Genomic DNA, 20170 nt, shown 5'->3' with positions numbered 1-20170 from the left:
CAAGGCTGAGCACTCACTAGTACAGCGAGCAACTGCGATTCGCCAACCATAACGGTGTAGCTTCCACGCTAGCCATTCAGACTTTCCAATCAACAATATGTTTCTCGGCAGCCGATTTGTAGCAAGAATTGACAGCGATAGACACGTGTGAGTTAAACTGACTGGTAAAGCGGTGGTCGAATAAATTTGCGGCAGAATACGGTGCGATACTGATGAGCCCAGCCTCATGGGCGAAACACGTGTCTATCGCTGTCAATTCTTGCTACAAATCGGCTGCCGAGAAACATATTGTTGATTGGAAAGTCTGAATGGCTAGCGTGGAAGCTACACCGTTATGGTTGGCGAATCGCAGTTGCTCGCTGTACTAGTGAGTGCTCAGCCTTGTGCTGATAGCCGGGAAGAACGCCCCTTTCTTCACAATGTCCTCTGCCCTGGCGCCTGCTGGTTTTGTTGGCTCTTTCTTTGTTTCCACAAAGATAAGAGTTAAACTGACTGGTAAAGCGGTGGTCGAATAAATTTGCGGCAGAATACGGTGCGATACTGATGAGCCCAGCCTCATGGGCGAAACACGTGTCTATCGCTGTCAATTCTTGCTACAAATCGGCTGCCGAGAAACATATTGTTGATTGGAAAGTCTGAATGGCTAGCGTGGAAGCTACACCGTTATGGTTGGCGAATCGCAGTTGCTCGCTGTACTAGTGAGTGCTCAGCCTTGTGCTGATAGCCGGGAAGAACGCCCCTTTCTTCACAATGTCCTCTGCCCTGGCGCCTGCTGGTTTTGTTGGCTCTTTCTTTGTTTCCACAAAGATAAGAGTTAAACTGACTGGTAAAGCGGTGGTCGAATAAATTTGCGGCAGAATACGGTGCGATACTGATGAGCCCAGCCTCATGGGCGAAACACGTGTCTATCGCTGTCAATTCTTGCTACAAATCGGCTGCCGAGAAACATATTGTTGATTGGAAAGTCTGAATGGCTAGCGTGGAAGCTACACCGTTATGGTTGGCGAATCGCAGTTGCTCGCTGTACTAGTGAGTGCTCAGCCTTGTGCTGATAGCCGGGAAGAACGCCCCTTTCTTCACAATGTCCTCTGCCCTGGCGCCTGCTGGTTTTGTTGGCTCTTTCTTTGTTTCCACAAAGATAAGAGTTAAACTGACTGGTAAAGCGGTGGTCGAATAAATTTGCGGCAGAATACGGTGCGATACTGATGAGCCCAGCCTCATGGGCGAAACACGTGTCTATCGCTGTCAATTCTTGCTACAAATCGGCTGCCGAGAAACATATTGTTGATTGGAAAGTCTGAATGGCTAGCGTGGAAGCTACACCGTTATGGTTGGCGAATCGCAGTTGCTCGCTGTACTAGTGAGTGCTCAGCCTTGTGCTGATAGCCGGGAAGAACGCCCCTTTCTTCACAATGCTTTTCTTATGTTGTGCAAAAATGAAAAAAAAAATTTTTTTGCTCAGATTATTATTTTGACAGCATTTTTGAATTAAAGTGGGGTATGGCAATAACTTTGATACCCAACAACCCATGTCTATCTAAAGTGGTTTTTGAGTTATGGCGATTGGAGTAGGCAGAAATTTCGGAGTCGTGGTGGGGGGGGTAAACGGGGGGCCATGAAATTAAAAATTATTTCCAGGTTATTTTTTTCCCAAATGGAACAGAATTAACTTAGGGACAGATCAAAATTCAAATAAAGGGAGCAAATGAAACACCCTAGTCATCATATTATCTAAGGTGTGAGCCGGAGAAAAACAAAGCATACCATACAGATTACACCTTTGTAACATTTTTGCAATTTATATATAGTTTTGTGTACCAAAGTAGTCTCTACAGCTTATTGAGTTATAGGCAGTTGGTTTATTCTACAATATTTAGCAATTTTACTGCGGCAGCTTTTTATTTCAAAATTTTTACTATATATACAGTTAATAAAACAATGAAAACTATCAATACTACAAAAAAGTGCTCAATGCTAAGCAAAAAAGCAAGCAGAGCAAATTAAATCAAATATAGTTAAATCAAATATAGTTATTACTATCTGAATTCAGATAGTAATAACTATATTTGATTTATACAGTATAATATTAATATTGGCAGGAGCATATCTTATAATCTTACATGTGCCATGTGCTGAGATTAGTTATGTGACATTGATTTTACTGCACAACAACACGTTCGCTTTTAGAGAGGTTTGTAATGAAGAATAATTTGGAAAATTCCACAGATGAACAGGAAGACAACAATGATTGTTCAGTTAATATGAAACACAAATCAAATGAAAACCAAGGTGATAATTTTTTTGAAAAGTAAAAATCTTTCAAATATCAGCACTTTACAATTAGCTTTTAAATCTGTATAGATTAGGAATTGCTCTTACTTATTCGATCTTGTTCACTTTTTAACATTTTTTTTTAAATTTAGACCTGTAGCTTTAGTGAATTATCTTTTATGTAAATTATCTTTTATTTCTGAATAATGATACATATACTAAAGCATTGTGAAACTGTTGAAGGTCTTTTTGATTATGGGAATCTTTATCATCAGACTGAGAAAGTTCTAGCTTATTTGATAGCTTAATTGGCAGTTTTGCATACTTGCAGTTGCAGAAGATTTGAATCCCCGATACAAGATACGGTTACCGGTACCGAGAGTTATCTCATTCACTGGGTGTTGTTGAATAGAGAGCAATCTTTGAGGTGCATTGCTCAAGCACACACCCTGGGAGTCGAACCATTGCCACTTGAACTTAAGTTCCTTGATTCATAAAGTCGGGAACTTAACCAACTGAGCTATCGGGGCGAATGATAGCTCAGTTAATTTTTAAAAACTTTGAAGGTTGTTGGTTATTTTTAAACTTGTTCTTCCACCACATCCATAGAAATCCATCTACAAAAACCTTCTAAAATCCTAGTATGCCTTTTTCAAGTCCAAAAGTAAGGCATTTAGAAATAGAACATTTAATTTATGTTTGCAAACGTGCTCACTGCTCAGTATCCAACATGCTGTCAAGACTGATATGCATTATGGCATCACAAAGCAGTTCCATCCGGATTGGCCTGATCTGCATAAAAACACGTTTTCTGCTAATCTTCCAGCTGTCTCTGCCTGTGTTTCTGTATCTTGCTTAGTTGCTATTAGAATTGTTCAACAAGCTGCATCAAACAGTGAAACTTGGTGGATATGGCCTGCCGCTGCACACTGCAATTTTTCTATACGTTGAATCGTCGATGAATGTTAAAAATTTGCTTTGTTTTCTGCTATTGATGACGGTTTATTTGTACTGGTATATTAAACTTATATCTTGTTGTCATTTCAAGTTCAACAACAACAAAATTTATCACTGTGCATTTTATTATTGTAGACATGGTAGTCTGCCCGATCTGTCTTTCTTCCTTCCATGAGCAGCAAATTGGATTACCAAACTCATGCCAACATGCATTTTGTTTGGAGTGCTTAGTGGAGTGGAGCAAGGTAGCATATTATAATTGTATTACCGTAGAAAAAATTCATCGTTTCTCGGTGTTAAGTAATTGTGTAATGTGTTTTGTATTTTAATGCAAATTATCACCCCAAAATTATGTACTTTTGTTACGTAAAGATGTATATATATATAGACCGCTTCTAATTGCACCGTATACATTTTGTCTTAAAGAACAGGCTTATCATGAGAAAAACATTTCTTAGGCAATAATTTATTTTGTATTAGATAACTTTAACAAGATTTTAGTGTTGTGGTATTATATGCGTTTAGATTTTGCTGATAAAGTCATTCTGTGTCAGTCTCAAATGAACAATATTGTTTCAGAGTGCTCACTCTTGCCCAGTGGATCGAATTGCATTTCAAAGCATTCAAGTGTATGAATGCTGTGGTGGCACGTTTGTATATGAGCTTCGTATGCAAGAAAATGCTTTCCAAAATGACGAGAAGGTTGAAAACTGCTGCAAATTTTGTGGTATCAGTCATGGCTCAAGGTATGAAACAAATTAAATGAGCTGAATGGAAAAATACTGCATGATGCCTGCTACTTTGCTGCTGCAGATTTACTGATACTAAATGTACTTCATGTAATAATCACTTAAAAGTAAAAGTTACTGTTTTTTGTTACTAAATGGAATATCCGATTTTATCAACCAATTTGCAACTTCCTTGCAAAGTAAAGACACTACGTCTAAATCAGGTTTGCTACTATTCGGTGAGTGCGATTCGGTGAGTTCCTAACCCTAACCAGGCCTCGAAATTCCGGCGGTCATGGCGGACATGACCTCCGGAATGACCTCGAATGTCTGCCGAAGCCGACTCATTGGTCGGTCATAAATGACCGCCGCAAAATTCTTGACAAAAATAGAGCTAATGCAGCAAAAATATATTTTAAATTTGAATTGTTACAATTGTTTGTTTAACGCGAACAAATACGGAGCTGAAGCAATAATACAGTAGTACAGGCAATTGCTTTAAAGATCAAGATCACATTAGAATGGTGTGGTTAACGAGCTGATGGCAAAAGTAGCCATTTTTACATCATTTTAACGCCTTGCAATGTTGCCTTGAAATACAGTTGTCTGAACTTTTCGGCAGGATATGTATTCTAATTTTAACAATGAGGATTATTGCGTTGCATTGATCGTTTGTTAAAAAGAAACGTCACAGAGAAGCAAGTCTCAGCTGGGTTCCACACGTGCTTAGGCGAATGTGGCGACCTTATTCACGCTGATACTGATAGAATTAGAATTTCTGCACAGAAGGGAGGGTGTTAGACTAACACTATTGTGTTAGTTAGTTAACACTAACAATATTGAGGGCTAACACTATTGAGTCACCAATGCGCATTTGTCTGGACGGTCCTGAGCTGGAGATTTACGACCCAGCGCCGGCAATAATCGCTTGGCACAACGATTTTACAACGCGAAAACCACGGAATAAGTGATCGTAGTTGCTTTTGTAATTAGGAAATTTGGATTGTTGTTTTCAATTGTGTTTATTGCGTCATTACACGACTGTCATTGACGCACTGATTTATTTGCAAGCAATCTGCTCCATTATACTTCAGGGTCGGTTAATTAAGCCATGAACCATTGCAGAGTTATTCTGTTGTAGAAAATCTTCTACAAACACGACTACACAATACTGTAGCGTGATTTTGTGCAAAATCTACATGCAAAAAATATGTCCGGTTGAGATATTAAATGTCCGCTGAAAGGGCCAGTCCGGTAGGACATGCTTGACCGCCGGAAAAAAGTACAAATTTCGAGGCCTGCCTAACCCTAAAACGGCAATGATAATTAGGCTATGGTACCCAATAATTTTAGAAAAATTGAAAAAATCACTAAATAGGGATCGTACTCACCGAAACGGGCCATTCCGTCTAAATCACCCAACAGTCACTGCTTGGCAGCTGAAAATTTTTTTAAATTATCAGCAAGGTGAATCTTCACCTACTTACACAATACACAATTCTTTTGTTTTACAAATTGGTATGTTTGCAATTTCAGATCTCGCTGCTGTTGCTTAAAGTTAAAACTTTATCGCGATCCTTTGGAAAGGAACATTCAGAAAAATCACTGTATTCCAAGAGGGAAAAACAGTAAGTTGATAGATCGTGGATCTCTATTGTTTTATTCATTGTATTCATCAACTATATTATATCAAAGCACTGATGCCTCAACGATTGTTTTCACATTTAAGATTTCACTTCACGTTTGTAGGTTGTTCCTCAAAGACAGGAGTTCCATCCCAATCTAAATTAGCAAACCTTAATCCTCATCTTCTTTCTGTTGTTGTTGATGAACTGGAACAGAACTTTGCTAGGTTTGAAAGATTTATATTGTGTATTTGTGTATCAAGTTTGTTTGTATCTTAGCTCTTGAAAACACTATTATATATTCTATAATTTGCTTTATCGAATTGAAATTATAAAAATCGAACTTTGTTTCTATGGAACCAAAATATAAGTTCAATTTGCTGAGCGATCAATGGTGGCAATCTCTTATAGAATGACCCATACATTGGATATGAGAGCTGAATTGCGCAACATACTTGGTCAAATTTACTATAAAATGTACATTTGGTAACATAATCATAACAGTAACCCTAGCCAACCATCCTTCCAATGTCCATCCTGCAGCAGAAGTTTCACCGCACAGATAGGCCTCATCAGCCATCTCCGCACTCATGTAGCCTACACTGACCAAAGTCAACACTAAAAAAAGAAAAAAGAAACTTGATCTCAGTCTCATTGGCCATCTTTGGAAACGAAGGGCGAACATCATCATCATCATAGGGTTGCAAAATTCCCGGGAATTTTCAGAGCCGAAACTTTCCCTGGGAATTTTGGGGAATATTCAGGAATTTTCGGAAACTTTCAAAACAATCTTAATTTGATGTTGAAAATGGCCTTATACGGTACTGTTTAGAATAAAAGTACTATGTATAGCCTAACTAAAATACTTAAGAACATACAGTACAAACACGTTTTAGTTTAATAACTCCGAAAATGAATCATCACCAATCTGTTTTTTACAAAGAAAAACAATACTCAGTCAGTTACAAAGTCGTTGTTCTAGTTGCTGCCGGTTAGCATCTCCTCCTGCTCGGCTTCTTCAGATGATGTACTAATGACTGTTCTGGCAGCGTCATCGACTTTAGACTCAACTTCAATTTGAGTTGACTTGTCTTCACAGGGCTCAAACAATGCCAAGTTTGACCTGACTGATACTAGTTTTTAAACCCTTTCATTTGCGAGCCTATTGCGGACCTTGGTGTGAGTGTTCCCAAATATGATCATTATTTTTTTAAATATTGAAAAAGTGTGTGCATAAGCCTCATTCTTAATTAACACCAAATTAGTGTTTATAATAATTAAAGAAAATAAGTAATGCTTAAGATAGGTTTTTGATATTTTTTCTAATTGATGAAATAAATGTTTTAAACATAATAAATGCCAAACGAAAATTCCCAATATTCCCGGGTCCTTCAAAATTTCCGGAAAGTTTCCAGGAAAGTTTCCAAAATTCCCGGAAACTTTCCACCCCTTTACAACCCTACATAATCATCATCCAAATTCGGTTTGGCACTAATGGGGATGGCCGATTCTTGCCTTGCAAACAAAGTTTTCTTTGTGTTTTCTACCCTTTAGCAAGGTGATGACTTATTTCGATCTCCAGAGTTTAGATCGAATTAGACTCATGAATGATGGGGATGTGATATTGCTAGTTTTCGCAGTTTCTTGACTGCGTCATCAGTTAGCTCTTGTTTGCAGCTGCTTTGTAACTGTGATCACTGATCCTTGTATTGTGTTGATTGGCCAAGAAAAAAAAAAAGATGCGGTATTTGAGATAAACTTTAAAAAACTTCTATAGTAAAATAATGTATGTATTACCGCACAGAGACATTGAATTGGTCAGGAATGCAAGTTATTTGGATGCTCGAAAACGCCGAATGTTATCCCAGACATTGGTCAGATACAACGTTCCTCTTCCATCATTGGTGTCATGTGGAAGCCGGTTTTCAAGGTGAGAAATTCAAAGTATTGTACTCATTAAAAGTGCTCTGATGTATCCGATAAGTCGGGAAAATGTCTATTTAGGTGGAATTGAGTTCAAAGTTTTGCGTTTTATTTAACCTGTTATATTCGGTTATTTTCAGAGAACTCTCTAACTCCCCTACATTTTCTATTTCCGATGATAACTCATCAATGACATCCAATCGGGATATTTTGCTTGATTCCATGGTTGTGCAATCGAGAATCTTCAAAAGTTTGAACGGTTGCAGAGCCAGCTTTGTCGCTACTTCTCAACAATCTAATGTTGATGAAAAGACTTTTTCCAAAAAGCGGAAAATGCCTTTGGTACAAAGCTTTGCTGTCACTTCACCACAAAGCCAACATGGTAAAGTTTAGTTTCTGAATATAGCCACATTTCAATTGCTACAGCACTTATGACACGCCCTGCAACCTGTAAAGTCCGTGTGAAGCTGTCATGGGTGTGCTGTTGTAGAAGCCATTTTATTAGTCGTAGGATAAACATTCCCATAATCATTCAATCAACATACAGTGTTTTTTAATGTTTTCATAGCTCTGTGTAATAATATATTGCACAGGATCGGTTGCTTGGCTTTGTTGTAAGAACATCTAACCGCTCAAAAGACTAGCCAAAACACATACATTGCACTCACAAGGCGATCTGCTCCATGTTTGTGAATGGACAAGAAATTGGCCTTCTGTTGTTCTTATACCTTTAAACGAACTATCTTTAACTACCCTAGTCTCAACGCAAGAATGTATAAAACGTGGTTTTGTCCTAAACCTGATTGAAAAAAAGTGAATAATAATTCAATAATAATAATAATAATGTTTTTATTTGCGCCCATTGCGATAACATACGTAACACTGCGATCACAGATGCGATACAACAGACGACAGGAAGCAGCAGAGTGACATATAGTCTTCGAGTTAGCTGCTCCCCTTATTTTGGCTTTTTACGCCTTTTTACACTATTTATTGCATCGTACATGATACAGTATACTGTATTTAAAAAGTTGCATTTTTGTTTTTAGTCTCAACAACTGGGAAGCAACAATCTGCTTCAAATGAAACCTCTGAACAAAAGAGATCTGCAAGACATTCGTCTAATTATTCTTCTACATCCAGTCAAGGCCAAGGAGGCTCTTCTGGTGATAAATCCAACCAGCATTTCGACATTGCGCAGCAAGAACATTTTGAAAAAATTAATCCCAAAGCAGGATCCAGATCGGACAAGAAATCTTCGAACAACCTGTCTCTGAAAAGACAACGGATTTTGATTCGTCCGGTTTTAAACTTGCCGAAGAGCGAAGAAGAAAGCTTGAAACCTCCTGATGCAAAGGAAACGCCAATCCAGCCTCAGATATCAAGAGACGATTCTGCTAAAGATGATGACGCTGATGCATATAATCCATTTGAGCCGATTATTTCAGACGATGAAAAGGATGTGACAGATCCCCCTACTTTCCCTCTTGATGACAACCTTTCTTCAAAAGGGAAGCCTCTTGTTCCCGATCCGTCTTCACCAGATCCAATAAGTGACCTTGATATTGATCAAATGCTGGACAGTCAATTTGAAGAAGCCATAGAGTCGAGAAAAAAGGGTACAACGGGAAAAATAAGAAGGGAAATTCAGTCAACCAAACCAGTTGAACTTGACATTGGTAAAGATCTAGACATGTTTGCCGAAGAAGAGTTAGAAAAAGCTCAAGCTGCTGCTAAGGTGCCTAAGCCTTCATTGACCAAACCAACAATATCTCATCTTTTATCATCGCTCGAGTCAAGTAAAGTGAAGCTTCCAAATCTTGATACAGAAACTTTATTCGAAGGCAATTCGGAAACTGTTTGTCTCAAACGTCAGTTGACTTCGTCTGAAGAAAAAGGTTCTCATCAGTTTTCTGATGACGCTAACAAATGTGACGCAGTGGTGGTCGATAGTAAAGAACCTTGCATTGAAAATACCTTGATTACCCCACACGCTACGCCTGAAAAAAGTGTTAACCATAATAATGATGAAGTTGAATCTTCTGATTTGAACGTGGCTTCTAAATCCCACAGAAAAAAACGTGATGCTACCTTGAATACTAAACCAAAGGATGATGGGTTTTCAGAAGAAGAGTTTGGATTGGAAATTCGTCCAGTACATGAAAGTAGTGCGTCAAAGAAAGCAGAAAAAGACTCAGGAAAGACAGATCACAAACATAAATCTTATTCTAAATCACCCAAACGTCGGAGTTTGAGATCGAGGTCAAGATCTAGAAAAAAGTCACCGGCTTCACCTAACCGGTCATCTCACAAACCATCGTCTCGAAAAAGAGACCGATCAAGGTCACATTCACAACATCGACGTCGTTCTTCAAGAAGGCATCGGTCAAAAACTCCACGTCGCAAGAAATCAAAGACGCCACCAAGCCAGTCAAAGAAGAATGATCGTAGTGAACATCGTCATAAATCAAGAAGAAGCAGGTCAAAAGATCGTCTTAAATCTCGTAAGCGTTCAAGAAGTACATCAAAAAAAAGAACTTCGGAAGCCTCTAGAAAATGGGGTTCTAAAAGCAGAGAAAAGCGATCGCGTTCACCAAAGGAATCGGTTAAAAAAACGGAAAAACGCACTGACAAAAGGGAAGAAAAACGAGACAATGAAGAAGAATATCGTTCCGTACACGATGTAGATAAAGAAAAAAAGCACAAAGACGAGTTTTATGTTCAGGTTCCTCCTCATATCTCAAACTTGAAATCACCTGAGGAAATACACGATGACATTGACATAGTTCTCGCAGAAGATACTCGAACTGTTCACATGCCGCTTGTAGACTACGACAGTGACTCAAAACAAAAATCTATTAAAAAGAAAAAGAAGCACAAAGAAATAATTGAATCTCCACCTGAATATGAAGAAGTTTACAAAAAAAAGAAAAAACATAAAAAGCAATCCGCTAAATCATCAAGTGATGACGAAACCGAATTGTCAAAATCTAAGTTAAATAAAAAACGTAGAAAGTCTGATAAGTTTGAAGAAATCAGTGATACAGAAGGTGAACGAAAATCTAAAAAGCATAAAAAACGAGGAAATGCTACACCAAAGAGACACAGTACTGATATCTTCGTTGCGGAGGATGATTTTCCATCAAAATCCAGCAAAAAGCATGCCAAAGCCAAAAAATCGAAAAATAAAGAAGATTTTGATAGTGAAAATTACAGATCTAAAAAACACAAGAAACGGGAACGTGTTTCTTCAAGCTCGGAAGATGACATTGATTGCCATGAAGACATTAAGAAGCACAAACGTTCTAAAAAACACAAGCTGGATGAAAGTTCTCCAAGCAGTGACCAGCGGACTAGTGTTAGTAATCTCGTTTTTGATGTTGATGTGAAAAAGAAAAAGAAGAAAAAAAGGAAAGAAGCCCCGGTGCAGGAACACAAAGAAAGTTACAAATGTAGTGATTCTAAGGAAAAAGAAGTCAAGAAGAAAAAAAGTGATTTTAAAAAAGAAAATTATGAAATGCAGCTACCAAAAAGTACCAAAGATCAGAAAAAATCAAGGGTCCGTTTGAGAGAAAATTCAAGTTCGTCCGATGGTGCTACTCCACAAAGTTTAGAAATAAATAAATCAACACTGAGTGATTCAGAAAGAGAACCCGATTTAATTGATAGTCATAGAACACTTGGTAGTCCCTGTTTTCAAAAATATGATAATGACGACAACTTGCTACTAGATGCTGCTCGACCAAGCGCTCAATCTTATGTACATAATTTTGGCTCTTATGGTTCATCAAAATCACCTCATGATCATGGCTTTTCTGTTTCTTCAAGATCACCTTATGATCTAGGCTCTCATGCTTCATCAAAATTATTTCATGATCTTAGCTCTCATGCTTCATCAAAATCACCTCATGATCTAGGCTCTCATGCTTCATCAAAATCATTTCATGATCTTAGCTCTCATGCATCATCAAAATCACCTCATGATCTTGGTGATGCTGATTTCAGTAAAGAAACTCATGCAGCAGTCCCGTCAGATCATGATGTTGATTTTCCGTTACAACAAGAAACCAAGTCTCCGTCGGATGTCGTGATGAAATCCGATGGTGAGGGTCATAGCAGCTATTCCTTATCTGATGACCCAAACAATGACAAAATCCAGTCACCTCTTTTTCCTTCAAGTTCTGTCCATTCAGAATCTGGCAATCAAGGCAATTCGCCTCTTTCTTTTCGTAACCCAACAGAAGATGTAGATACGTTACTGGAAGGGGCTGTTAAAGCAGAAGGAACCAAGTTGCAGCATAAACCTGATCACTTGTCATCTCCTGAAACTTCACTGGAAATTTCTCCATCTGAAAAACAAATTGATGAAAGCTTAGAAACTCTTATAGAACAGAATCCTTTTCAAAAGTGTGATAGTTTAGTTGAAAATGACACTGGCAATCAAATTCTTGTCCCATCTGCTGACTTTCCCTCGGAAGTGTCTGTACGTTGTGATGACGTTTTGCCGGATCAAGGTTTATTCACTGAAACTGTGGATACTGTTGATGCTGCTTGCAAAGAAGCAGAACAGGAAAAAATTGAAGAACTGGAACCAAGAGACACTTCTCCAAAGGATGTTGATGTGGCACATGATGATGCTTTTAAATCGAAATCATCTGATGAAAACCTTCCAGAACTTCCTCCTACTTCCGATCAAGGTCATTTTGAAAGTTCAGATGGTCACAAACAACAACCTTCTTTAGTCCCACAATATGAAGACTTTGAATATCAACAACAATCCAGTACCTCCGATAACAATCAAGATATAAGTGAAAGCAAGTCAAAATATGATGCAGAAATAAAAAAAGATGGCTTTTCCAAATCTGACGATAAATTGGACTCAACACAACATCGCTCCTACTCCTCTCTTTCATCACCTAAATCTAGAAATGACGTAAAATCATCATCAAGGAAATCGTACAAACATCGTCGGTCACGATCCAGATCCCGTGATCGCAAGCGTAAACGATATCGTAGATCCTCCTCTCGCAGTCCCTCCAGAAAACGAACATATTCACCACGAAGAAAAAGATCACGTAGTCGCGATCGTAGAAGACCTTACTCTGATAGACGAAGAAGCAGATCTCCGAATCGACGCCGCCGATCTCCCTCTCCGGAAAAGAGGTACCGACAGAGCCGTCGGTCAAACTGTACTGCAAAATCTCCGAAAAGATCTCCATCCCCTAAAAAGGAAACCATGAGTAAATTCAAACCCATCCCACCAGCTCAGCCGTCATTTCCCGCTCCAATTGTTACCCCTGTGCAAGAGATACCAGCCACATTTTCACCCCAGCCGATTGCTACAATCAGCGGCATTGCAACTGTGAGCACGATTTGTCGAGTACAAGATGATACGACGCACGACTATCACGAAGAGATGAGTCATCATCATCATGATCATGACTTACCTTCCAATGCGTTGTCGGGTTTGTTCAATACCACCAGGCCTGCTTTAATTGAGATTCCAACTGTTGATCACCCTTCATCACAAACTGCTGCGACTGTACCCCCCTCTGTAAGTGATGGCGAAACCAATCACATCGAATTGCCAATGACTTCCTCTGCGCAAAATGAAACAAAATCTGAAGAAAAACCTGGTGAGATGTCACTGAATAATTTTTTTACACTTGTATGGCTCGTTGTATCATGAGTACATTTTCTCAGGTAACTTTCGAAATCAACCTTGTAACAATGTTGTTTGTAACAATGTTGTTTGTTTTTATTCAATAGGGTTTTTTTTTTTTGAAGTGATGACTTAGATTTGAAACCGTAGTAAAACTTTATCATTGATATATTACATAGATAAGTTGTAAATTATCATTGAATCACCTGTTTTGATACTTTGCTATCATCGAAATTAGATTCATAACATTGATGGTTTATTAACTGTTCAGCTTCTGACTTGTATTCCCCATCTTGTCCGATGTCTCCTCATTCTCCAGCAAAGAAAGATGATGCTGTTCCACCACCACCACCTCCTCCTCCAAAGACACAAGAAAGCAGCATCGACGTGGCATCCAGCACTGCTATGTCGTTGTTCACGAAGCTGTTAAGCTTACCAAAAGGCCCTAGTGTGCAAGATGAAAGAACATCCACCAAAGAAGAGAATAATGATTTAAAAGATAAGGAAGCAGAGAATGTATTAAATCCGACTCAGATCCTTAATATCGTTGGATTGAAACCTCAGCAAGATGCGAAGGATGCGATCATGAGCATTGCCGAGTTGTCCAAACATCTTCAACTCGGCCAGGTAACAAATGACCGCATATATAGAATTGCCCCTCTCCTAAAAACCTTAACAGCCTGTTTCTATTTTAGTGAGACCTTCAAAAGGTACCTGTTCAAATAGAATCTACCTACCGCATGGAATTGTTATTCTATTTGAATAAAAACTGTCTAAAGATTCCACCAAAAGTGAAACAGGCTGTTAAGGTTTTTGGGAGAGTAACAAAGTTCTACAAGTTAGGCAGTTAGGTTTACTGTTTCCTATTTACGTTACTTTTTGATGAAAAAGGACACTTTTACGAAATCACTGTAGTCTTGGTGGAATTTGCATGCATCAAAAACTTAAGTTTAACTTTTCACCAAGCACTTTGGTCTTCTGTAGTACTTGTAAAACCACTCACAAGGTGGCAGTATTTTACAAGGTTGTATCGTCTTTTTTATTGCATTGGTGTCGGTATGAGGTCGCTGATTAGTTCTTTTTTATTGCATTGGTGTCGGTATGAGGTCGCTGATTAGTTCTTTTTTATTGCATTGGTGTCGGTATGAGGTCGCTGATTAGTTTGACTGGTCCAACGTTGTGTTAAAGGAATGTAACTTTTGAAGTGGCATTTGGGCTGGAAATTTCAAGTACCGGCATTTGGCTCTGATCCGCGAGTTTTGTATCTCATGCATTTAGTAATTCCTGTTTTTGTTAAATCTAAGACTCGGCTAAGCCTAGATTAACTCTTTTGCGCCCAACATTTTTGGGCTATTTGATCGAAACACTCAGGCTGTGCTTTCGGACTTCCTTGCAGGACTCGATTTCTGAAACAATTTTCTTGAACCGGAAAAGTTCCTCAATACCATTTTTTTTATTTCTCACAACTTTGATATTTCCCATATAGCAACATTTTGAAAGTGATAAATAAATTTGCAGCGATTTCGTTACAAAACGAAGCTTTTTGTTATTTGTTATTAATAACATATAATCGTTAATTAACGAGCATCATTTTGAAATGATGCTGGGCGCGAAACTTAATACTTTAGTCTGATTGGACAAGCTGACAAGGAATCATTCACGTTTTTTTGTCACTTTTTTTGTTATGACGTCAGTGTCGACCAACACTTTCAAATTAAACATTTTCGGGTCATTTGTGGTAATTAAATACGGTTATGCTCCTAGATCCTGAGCGGCAACAAGAAGAAAGAAGCAGTTCCCGAAGTGCCAACCCTTGTGAAAGAGCTTGATAGCCTGTCTCCTGTCAATATGGACAGCATTGAAAGTTCGGCGGTTGCTCTTTACAACAGAGACAAGAAAAAAATAGTACGTTTATTTTTTTTTCAAATATCTTTCAGTGATGTGACCATTTACTATAAATAATATTTATTAAACCTGCTCTGAGAGTCCATGCGTTACCATTGGTGTCGGGGTGTCTGCTCAATAATTACAGACTGTTAGTTGCACATTTACCTGGTGAGATTGTTTTGGTTTTATTTTAAATGCAAAGCCTTTGAATCGTGTGTTTACATGGATAGAAAATAGCATAGGTGGGCATCCGCTACTTTAAATGTAGCTCGCTACCACTAAAGTAGCGCGCACTACCCGCTATCAATCGATAAAAGTAGCACGTGCTACCGCTACTTTTGTCTTAGCTTAAACTGATACAGAAATCACTGTGTGACGTCATGATCTTAAAAACGAATGACATCATTCGTTTACGCTGCTGTTTCGAAGTAGCTGTAATACGTTCTAGTTGAAATTTATTCTCTTGACTGATGTTGGTATCACTCTTGTCGATATCAATGTTTTCTACAATAGTGGGTCAGAAGATTTCTGTTTTGATTTTGTCACACGTTGTTTCTGTAAAAAATCTCCAAAAACGAGTCATTTTTCACTAGTGGTAAGTAGCGGAGTGCGACTGAAGAAATGTAGCGCTTCTCCGCTACCGCTACGTTGAAAAAAAAGTAGCTTCGCTACTGCTCACCTCTAGAAAATAGTTCGAACTAGGTTTTCGATGGTTACATTATACTAGAGATAGACACATCTGGTTGTGAGTTGTTCTTATTATGACAGATCGCTTGATTGACTGTTCATAGTCTTGGTAGCCATTCTTACGCTATTTGTAATTTTAGCTAGTCAGTAGTCAGTGCCTTTTTCATGCTGAATTCTACCGAAAAAATAAATGAACTTGATTCTTGAGGGGTAGAAAGCTTTATTACTTCTTCAAAGTGATTTTTTATTAAATGATCCCATATTGCTTTTTGAATAACAATATAGAAATTTTGTGAAATGTAAGCTATGTTGCTGCCAGCAGGTTTGAATTACCGCTAAATTTTAAATACTATTCGGACATTTACCCTGGACAGTTTATGACAAAAATTATGACAGATACAAAATCCCACGCTCGAAAGTGACTGCTGCCATTGTGAAGGACACCGAAGCCCCAGTAAAACAAACTCTTCTAACCCAGAGGCTCACGTTTTTCATGTTGTAGATCGATTGAATGGCTCAAGTTTACATCTTTTTAACTTCCCGTGGGTTCAACTTAACATTTGGTCTGGTTTAAAACCAAAACATTTTTGCAAAAAATAACTTTTTTGTCGTCAGGTTTGTAAAAATTATTCTTTTAAACGAACACTCATTCACCCGAGAGCTATGGTCATAGGACCTCACCAATCACCATAGATTGGCATAGAATCAGTAGGCTAACCACTAACCACCTAGTTAGTCAAACATGAGGTACCAAAAGTTCGAGTGAACGGCTCACAACCTGACGTTTTAAAGTAGTATATAATACAGTTTTGTTGGTACAAATCCTTGGCCAAATGCCAGTGAAATCAATTCAATGGTTGCGCATTATAGACGAAAAATTCTCTCGTAGAACGTTTGTCATGCTGTTTGGGTGGCAGCTGACTTCGGTCACCTTTTGGTTTTTCGTTGCCATCCTTGTTGTGCGAATTATTGTTTTGATTGATTGAATCTTTATCCTCGGACTGGGAAAGCTTCTTGCAAAAGTTAATCCTGGCAGTTTCGCATACTTGTAGAATGTAGAGGCTTTGAATCACTGACGCAGGCCCGGTCGCGAAATTTTTTTCCCACAAACTTTCTGTCTCATTCGCATGTTTTTCTCAGTGTAGCCATTACTGGTTACCGCGCGGCGCTTATAACTGTTTTAACCGATTCATTTTTTTCGCGCGGTTTTCAAAGTCAGCAGCCAATTTTCGCCCTCCAGGTGCAAATCTACACATTGAACTTGAAAAAAAACGTAGCCTGGAGACACACCTAGTCTAGTCAAGTCTAAAAAAGTTGAGAAAAGAAATTGATTCTGGTCACTCTAAAAGTAAGATTTTCCAAATTGATTAAGAATTAACCCTTACCCTACTTTTTTTGAAAAGCTTTGGTGCACCTCAAAAATTAATTTAAAGAAAAAAAATTGACTTGGATGGGCGTCGAACCGTTGTCCTCAGTCCTCACGAACATAAGTCACAAGATGAAACCACTGAACTAAACACGCTAACAAAAAATGTTTGCACTCGCACGGTATAATACAAACTCTATGCGAAGTAACAGAAATTTCGTGGGAAAAAAATTCGCGGCCCGGTCACGGAGATTTGACAGTGAAGTTTCCGACTGTTGAAGTCTTATTGCCGGGGAACTATTCCATCCATTTTTTTTGCCAACTAAGCAAAATGAACTAGACTGGACTTGTTTTTCCATATCCAGGAACAACAGAGGAAAGAATTTCAGGACAAAGTAGTCACCGCTGCTAAGCTCGCCATTAAACCTCACTATGAGAGACGGGAAGTGAGCAAGTCTCAGTACAAAGATATCATGAAGAGAGCGGTGAACAAAGTAAGCCTTCGGTTTTCTCAGTAGATTCAAGTGTAACAATTATTCTTAATTGGAAAACCAAGCTTCAGTTTGAACTTGAATTCAATTAATGAGGTTGTGCTGTAATTGCGTCATCACTCAGAGATGTATGATTTGTTGCTCATAATGAATCTGCTACGGGTGTAACAAAAATAAATAAAAACAGCCCAGAATGTAGAAGTTAATCTCGTAGTTCGGCTAAGGTTTCAAAAATATTTACTTTTTACTTAAGTGCTAATTTGTAAGTCAGCGTTGAGGATGAGACTCTTTGGCTTCCGAAATGTTTGCTAAACCTATTCTTTAGCTTCTATAATTTTGGTTTTGTTCCATCTGTTGCAATCTATCGCTTGCTTTCAGATTTGTCAAACAGACAAAAACATGGATGTAAATGAAGTGAAAATACGACGGCTCATCAGAAGATACGTTGAATGTTATCAACAAAAAAATGAGAAGGGAAAAGAGAAAATGAAAGCCAGTGCGGACAAAGGCACAAAACAGGTTGGTTACGCGAAGGTTTCCAGACAGCAAATCAGTCGCTTTTTACATTGAGTCAACGTCTGTAGAGTAGACGTTTGCTGTCTGGGATTGATTTGTTGAAGTTGAGTAACGCGATAGTTTAGGTTTAGTAGTCAGTCGGGGCAACTCGGACTTCCCATTTCAACACAGTAACTTATTTACAACTTTTACAAACACGCAGTGTGTTTTACAGCAAATGCAAACTTAAAATTTGCTAAATTTACCAACAATTTCCTGGGCAAAGCAAAACGGCAGATATATGGTCTGTTTCCGTTGCTTTTATAAAATTGTAACTGGTTTTTCAGAAAGTGGATTTTAGCTCGGACATGTTGGACAGTCCCCCGAGCCCCGATGAATCTCCTTTAACCGGTCCTGATTCTCCTTTTGAAGAAGCAAGTTTTGAAGCAACTCCATCCCTGCTCAAGAAGAAGCCACGGCAGATAGTTACCCTCCCTGATCTTCCTCTACCCCCGCCGCCTCCTCCACCAAGACCCAAGTATATGATGTAAAGATATACGATCTCATGGATGCCGGAGATGTTTTTTTGCCGTCTGTAGAGGTGGAAAGTAATGAGCAGAGTGGAGGCAAGAAGCTGGTGTTACATTTTCTCTGGTGACATGTTGATATTTGAAACACTTTGTGAAGCTGAAACGATTAACCGGCATGGCTACTTGCACAAAACCTCTGCTTGAAAAAAATCATGTTTTCAAACTCTGTTCTGTCGTTTGTACCTGACATCAACTCAGTGTCAACTGCGGGCAAGATAGGGTCAATTCTAGATCAGGCCAAGCATTGAGTTACTTTGGTTGTCATATTTCCTATCAACTTAGATTCACTTATATCAAGCTACTATCTCTGATTGTAAAATTATAATTTAATTTCTAAGACTGAAAAGGTCAGAAGTTCTTCGTGAAACTATTCTTAATAGTGAGTATAAGCAGGGGGGGTCTTAATACCCTCTGTCTCCCCCAAGATTTGTCTGAAAGCAACTCTCATTAATGACAGAGTTGTATGGGGCATCGTTCGTGGCGAGGTGAAGAAAGCCTGACCTCCATCCACGAGAGCGAAAACCACGATTATCTGAGTCTGTAGACCATGTTTTGTTCGAAGGTTATGCTGGCAATCTTTGTTCCTTTAGAAATTGCCTTGTATGTCTTGGTAATTTCATTCATAAAAACGCAGATGAAATGTTGTCGTTCCGCTGGAGCAAGCAAGCTTTCATTTCTACTTTCATGGTCATGTTTATGCTAGCATTATTGGTCCTTACAATAATTGAACGTCTGAGTCTGAGGACGTTGTTTTACAATACCAGTAATTGAACGTTGAATCCATGTAAAAAGACCAACTTTGTTACGCAGAGAGTTTGTGTCCAGTTTTAGCTGAAACTGATCAAGTTGGCACTTCGTGTGGTTTAAAAAACCTTTAATTTTCTCGATTTTGGCTCGTGGCATGTTTTCAACAGCTTGCTTCCAATTATGTTCTTGGAGATTCCGTCAATCTGTACATATTTCTCATCCTTGAATGTGCTCGTCGTGTTAGTGTTGAAACAATGCCATGAAAATTATTGGCGCGATTTTCTTTGATAAACTTGTAGTAAAGTTGTGCTTTTAAATCAAATTGACACTCTGGTGAGGTCTCTTGTTTGAGAAACATGGTGAGAAACTGTGCCGAACGCGATTTTTAAGCCATTCTACTGACAGCTGTGGCTTTTACTACTATAAATTAAGTAAGCTGCCGCGTTGTTCGAAATCCAAGGATCAAGACACTAAGTTTGAAATCATATGGCACCAGTTTCTTCAGCCTCTTGTGATGTAACAATTCTAACCCCTCTTGTTGACGTCACATGAAATTTGAACACTTCCTAAATGTAAAAATTGTTTAGTTGAAATTCAATTCACATGCAGCTTTTAAATATATCTTGACAGTCAATTCTGTGAAATCGTCCTCTTGTTTTGCTAGGCTGCTATGCAACACTCGTAAACTTCCGCAGAGGCTAGATAAGCCAGAAAATTGCTGAGAGTTTGATGAAGGCTTTA

At 38.6% G+C, this 20170-nt stretch overlaps 1 protein-coding gene across 1 annotated transcript; it reads left to right on the top strand.

The window, feature by feature from the left end:
- Window positions 1–2117: 2117 nt before the first annotated feature.
- On the top strand, window positions 2118–20169 carry LOC145775832 (uncharacterized). Its single transcript, XM_082587210.1, has 13 exons — window positions 2118–2289; window positions 3364–3473; window positions 3808–3974; window positions 5493–5584; window positions 5706–5808; window positions 7386–7511; window positions 7645–7886; window positions 8554–13140; window positions 13438–13793; window positions 14931–15071; window positions 17472–17600; window positions 17976–18116; window positions 18440–20169. Exons 1-13 carry the CDS (start codon window positions 2199–2201, stop codon window positions 18641–18643), a joined length of 6489 nt encoding a protein of 2162 aa, XP_082443336.1. The 5' UTR covers window positions 2118–2198; the 3' UTR covers window positions 18644–20169.
- The last annotated feature ends 1 nt before the right edge of the window (window position 20170 follows it).

Source organism: Aplidium turbinatum, chromosome 8, assembly GCF_918807975.1.
Source record: "Aplidium turbinatum chromosome 8, kaAplTurb1.1, whole genome shotgun sequence".
Taxonomy (NCBI): Eukaryota; Metazoa; Chordata; class Ascidiacea; order Aplousobranchia; family Polyclinidae; genus Aplidium; species Aplidium turbinatum.
Note: the sequence above shows the minus strand (reverse complement) of the source record. Positions and strands in the feature narration are given on the sequence as shown.